The sequence below is a fragment of the Echinops telfairi genome, unplaced genomic scaffold (assembly GCF_000313985.2).
Source record: "Echinops telfairi isolate 266 unplaced genomic scaffold, ASM31398v2 ScPeMD7_7;HRSCAF=31, whole genome shotgun sequence".
Taxonomy (NCBI): Eukaryota; Metazoa; Chordata; class Mammalia; order Afrosoricida; family Tenrecidae; genus Echinops; species Echinops telfairi.
In genome coordinates, this window is record NW_022103904.1 from 4,257,221 (window position 1) to 4,262,939 (window position 5,719).

A 5,719-nucleotide genomic window follows, 5' to 3' on the forward strand; every position below is an offset into this window, starting at 1 on the left:
TGAGGCTTTCTGCTCCATAAAGAGCGACAGTCTCAGAAACCCACAGGGGCAGTTCTACTCTGTCCTATAGGGTCATTCTGAGTCCAAATCAACTCAACGGTAGCGAGTTTGGGTTTTGGAAGGAAGCATCAATTTTCACTCCCTGGTAGGAGATCCTCATTGATGAGAACACAGGATATGGAAGAATTCAACAAGTAAAATCATTTTTCCAGAAGTACTTAATTGCTGCTTCTCTAAGACTTAGTCGAAGGTAAAATGCCAAATCCTTGCTCTACTTTCAAATCAGGAATCTGTTTTGAAGAACAGCTAAGTAGTATCCATGTCCTGAGATTCTAAACGCACATTGTGTTCCTGCTGTGCCTCTGCTCCTTCCCTCCCTTCCAGACAAAAGTATGTGTTACTCTAAAGTTAATATTAGCCCCACCGTAACTTCTTAAACCTTAATATCGCTTATATAATTTGTTCCAGTTTTGAAAATAGTTTATGCTTTCTTTTCAATTAAATTGTTCTCTATTTTAATTTACCGTGCTCTTGCGTGCTTTTTTGGTTTTTGGCTTTTTTTGTTGCTGTTATATTTTTCCTTAATAGAAAATCCAGAATACCTAAATCTTTAGAGATCACAACTGGATAAGTAATTTCCTAGGCTCATGGAAGGGGAGGTTGGGAAGAAATGGGGAGTCAACTACAATGAGCAGAAGAAAGAAAAATGTTCTAGAGGTGATTGTGGTGAGACTTGTACAACTCTTCTTACTAGGAGTGAATTATTGAATTATATGATATGTGGGTTATATCTCAATAAAACACACACAGTGAACCTCCTACTCCAGAAAGTAGATAAATGTACTCACTTCTTGTCGTTTGAAGTTCTGGACATATTCTTCAAACTGTTCATCTTTGGTCTCATCAGCTTTCCCAAGTTTCTGGAGGACCTAGTTTGTGAATCAAACAAAATGATTTGATTTAGTGATGTTTTCAAATAATGCTCTGCCTTCAGCTTATAGGCAGAACAGGACTAATGTTGACGAAGAGACCATGACCTGAACACAACTCACTCTGCCCTGACTTTGAAGTCGAAAGGACCTAGATTTTAATTACTGCTGTACTACTTCTTGGCTATGTGAATTTCACCAAGTGTCATACAAAATGCAGTTGGTTATTCATGTATCCATCTTTTCCATGAAGCTGTAGAAGTCTTAAAGATAGTAACTATGTATTATTTGTCTTTTTGTCCACACTATTTGCTGCAACAGTTAAGACACAATAGGTAATCAATTCTGGCTAAACTGTGAACCAAATTTATTTGACTAAAATAGTAATCTGCTTCATTGATTAGAAGTATGGGAGCCAGGTACATGGGAGTCCTTCTGATAACTCCTTCCAACTGAGCAAACACTCTCTGAGGTCTGAGAGAATGTAGACTTCAAGCTGAGTATAGATCATCCCTGCTTTCCACATTTCCAGAAATTATGTAATATAAAAATAAATTTAAAATAAAATAAACTGCTTCTAGATGTAAAGAGTTACAAAAAACATAACTGCATGAAAGTATAGATCCACACTTTCTCATCTAAGAAAAACAACAGAAAGAGCCAGAAGTCCCTGAGCTATAACACATTCACATCTGGTTGACGGTTTCATTTAACTGTAGCAGTAACAGACGGGAGATGAACATACAGGGCAGAGACAGGAAGAAATCTAGCCCTTGCTAAGAGCTTTCATCAGGCTAGCAATTACCAGAAACCAAACAAAACTCACTGCCCTTGACTCAATACTGATTCATAGAAACCCTAGAGGACAAGGTGAGTTTCAAAGACTTGTGAGAATAGAAAGCCCCATCTGTCACCTGCAGTGACTGGTGGTTTCAAACTGCCAACCTTGCTGATGACAGCTCAACACATAACCACTATGCTACCAGCCATTACATGAAGGGGCTATTTCAGCTGATTATCACAGTAGTCTACTCATCGCTACAGGAGTCTATTCATCCCTATTGTATAGATGAAACTTGGAGAGATAAACCAACCTACTGAAGATCATTCCCTTCAGAAGAAGCAGAACCCACAATCAAATCTCCTATTCCCAAGGATGTATTCCCCATAGAAACACTACAGCAAAGTGCTTCCTATCCAATAAAATTGATTCCTGTTATATGGTCCTTTAATAATAGACACTGGTGGCACTGTGGATTAGGTGTTTGGCTGCTAACTATAATTTCAGCAGTTCAAACTTCCCAGCCGCTACTCAGAAGAAAGATGAGGTTGCCAATTCTAATTAATATTTACTGTCAAAGAAGCCCTACAGAGAGTCTCTAAGTCAAAGTCAAGTCGATGGCAGTATGTTTTGACTAACATTAATGATAAGCTTTTCTAGATTCAATTGTTTTTCATATAATGATAGGAAGTTGTATCCAAGACAACTGTTGAACTATATGCCTTCATGTCCATAAATTCAATTCATCAAAATCTTTACTAATAACTCATTTATTAAGTTCTACCATAGGTTATTGAATCACCATGAAACAAATCCAAGTTTCTCATTAATGATTATAAAGCTTCAATGCCCTTATGAAATTCTTTTTATATATCAAGAGAGGTATCTTGTGAAGAACAGTGGTTGGAAGGGAGGCAGGGCACATGTTCCTTGTCACGTAGGGATTAAAAGCCACACCAAACCTCCTGCCATAAAGTTGATTCCAACTTTTTGCAAACCTAAAGGACAGAGTAAACTGAACCGCTCCTTACGGTTCCTGCAAAGACTATACATCTTTGCGGGAACAGACAGCCTAACCTTTCTCCTACAGCGCAGCTGATGAGTTTGAATCACTGGCTTTGCAGTCAGTAGCCCAACACTTAACCCAATGTGCCGCCACACTGTGACAGAAGGACATATATGTGTCATGTATGCTATCACCTACCAATGACATTGGCAATTCTAATTCATCACAGCCTTCTCTTAAGCTATCTCTAGATTTGACTTTATAGTAGTTTTGCTCTAATGGCAACTAAATTGGCCAATGTCTTTACATTGGTCTCAGAACTGAAACCTGCTTGCCATTCCTTATAGGTAGGTTTCTAAAGATTTCTAGCTTGCCTTAAGCAATACTCCCCACCATCCCCAGCCTAGAAAAATGTCCCTTTCCTCATTCAATCATAAAACCACCTTAATTACACCACCCAGTCCAATCTGAGTTACCGGTATTAACTTCTTGCCATTTAAATTAGTACCAAAAACTTCTCTAGTTTTAAGCTTCATCTGACTCTTATAACTTACACTTAGATTGGGCTTTACCACATGCAAAGGAACTTCCTAAGGATTTTGCATGAATCAATTCATTTAATCCTCATGACTCAATGGGGGACACCAGAGGGCTTCCAAAAGTTCATGGAATGTTTTAAATTTATTTATTATTAATTGGGATTTAATACGTATATCATGTCAAGAAGAATTGTATAATTGCTACCACAATCATTTTCTAAACATTCTTTTTCTTCCTAGACTGGACATCATCTCCCTTTTAACCCCCAGGACCACTGTACCTCCCACTCCCCAAAACCTTTATTCTACTGGCTTTCCCTATAGGTTTATCAATCCTGCATTTCATATATCAAATACCAGAAAAACATATAATACAACTTCAAGAGGGTAATCTCCAATGATATAACACCTCTGAGATACACCCTAATATAAACAAACAAAAATACAGAAAATGCTGAAAACCGGATCAGGTCCAGCATGATCAGAAGAGACAAAGTTTTAACTGTTCAAGTCAGATTTATACCTTTGAACTTTCTGAAGCTCCTTTGTACCATTACATCCATTTTACAGATGAGGAAATGGAGTTGCTGAGAGGTGAAGTGACTTGCCTAAGACCACAAAGCTAGTATCACTGGGGGAAGGCAGAACTCCGACTTTGGCAGTGTATAATTTTGGATTACATTTTATCTCATCAGTACATTTTCTTTACATTTATTTTGTACTTGGGACACCTTCCTTTGAGTAGTAAATGAGAGCAAGGCATTTAAAGTAATGGACCTTCCACACATTCTACACAAGATGGGCTTGAAGGTGGAGATCTGATTTAATAAAGAAAAGTTTAGGAAATTTCTGGAAGCTATGCTTGCACAGCATGCACTCTAAAAATCGATACAGTGCTTCTTTGTGAGGATAGAAGGAGGGCTGATGGCGATGAAGTACCTTTGAAAGCCTGTTATTACCTGTCAACATGGTGGCACTTACAGATGACAGATCTGAGTTTGGGAATTCATTACTATGTAGCCAAGAGTGTTCAACACCCCTGAGCCTCTCCTCATCTCTAATGTGGGGTAATAGCATTGCCTACATCATAGAGTTGTTTCAAATTACTGGTAAAGAATTTATGTAAAATACTTGACAGGATGTCTGATATGGCATTCTATATATTAGTTTCTTTTTTCTTTTGGTGTATGTATTTGAAATAAACGTTAGCCACTATTATTGGCATTACCTTACTTCTGTTTCCTCTATTCATGTGTGTAGGTATTGTGCTGCTACTGATTTTGAGTATACGCTCCCAAGGAGTATGACTCTCACAAATGTGCCCTATCTAGCACAGAGCCCCAATTTTCAATATTAAATATGCCATACTCAACACTCCTGGAAAAGAACACCAGGCAGTAGAATCCAGACTTATCTAACGGTGGCACCATAGATTAAGCATTGGGCTGTTAATTGCAAGGTAAGCAGTTCAAAGCCATCAGCCACTCCATGGGAAAAGATGAGACTGTCTGTAGTCTTGGAAACACTACACAGGGTGACTAAGAGTTGAAATACTCAACGGCAGTGGATATGTTTGCTTGTTGTTGTTGTTGTTAGTGGAATCCTGGCCCAAACAAATGATTAATACATTTGCCTAATAACCAAAAGATACAGATCCAAGTCTACTCAGAGACGCCTTGGGTAGACTTCCCAAGAAATCAACCATTGAAAATGCTATGGAGTACAGTTCTTCTCTGACATACACAGACTCATCATGAGTCAAGCCAACTTGATGGCAGCTCTGCTTGTTTGTTGTTTGTTTGTTTTCCTAACCATTCTGAACTCTGTCCTCGTTTAAATGCTACTCTTTTAATCTGAAATAGCTGATTACTCTAGCAGGGGTCCTCAAACTTTTTAAACAGGGGGCTAGTTCACTGTCCCTCAGATCCATTGGAGGGCCGGATTATAGTGTAAAAAAAAACTATGGTTGGAGGAACCTTGGACCAAGGGCAGTTTTGCAGAACACTGGTATCTGTGAACTCTAACATGGACCTCATTTAAAGAAACTCATGGACCAGCAAAAGACAAAAACATGAATCAGTTTGTATTGTGCCATTCAAATCATAACACTCTGAGAGAGCATCAAGTATCAAGTTTTGAAGACCATGGCATCCCATCATTATGCATTCAAGGTTTGAGTTTGAATAATCTCATCAGGACTTAGATCCTCTTCAAACGCTTCAAGTTTCATCTGCATTAAAGCTCTCCATTGAGCCCTGCTGCAAAAGTGAAAGCTTAAAGGCACCAAAACCCACGAATGCATTTCATTATATAGCCTTTCAGCTGTCTTCCACTTCCTTGACCTCCGGGGTCATATTGCTTTTGTTCCTTTAGACTAGAGTCAGTGAAACAGTGCTTTCTCCAAAATACGTGTTTTGCGGCCTACGTTTTTATTGGTAGAAAAGTATAAACCAGGGCCTCAAAC

The 5,719-nt window shown here is 38.6% G+C and overlaps 1 protein-coding gene across 1 annotated transcript in view; it reads right to left on the bottom strand.

Annotated features, from left to right (window-relative positions):
* The window catches only part of AMPH (amphiphysin), a 147,718-nt gene extending 144,466 nt beyond the window's left edge, over positions 1–3,252 (bottom strand). Inside the window, exons 1-2 of the mRNA XM_045286282.1 lie at positions 3,193–3,252; positions 849–929 (exon numbers count right to left, since the gene is read on the bottom strand). Of these exons, the coding sequence (XP_045142217.1) occupies positions 849–929; positions 3,193–3,252 (141 nt within the window). The remainder of the gene's footprint in view (positions 1–848; positions 930–3,192) is intronic.
* Between the last annotated feature and the right edge of the window lie 2,467 nt (positions 3,253–5,719).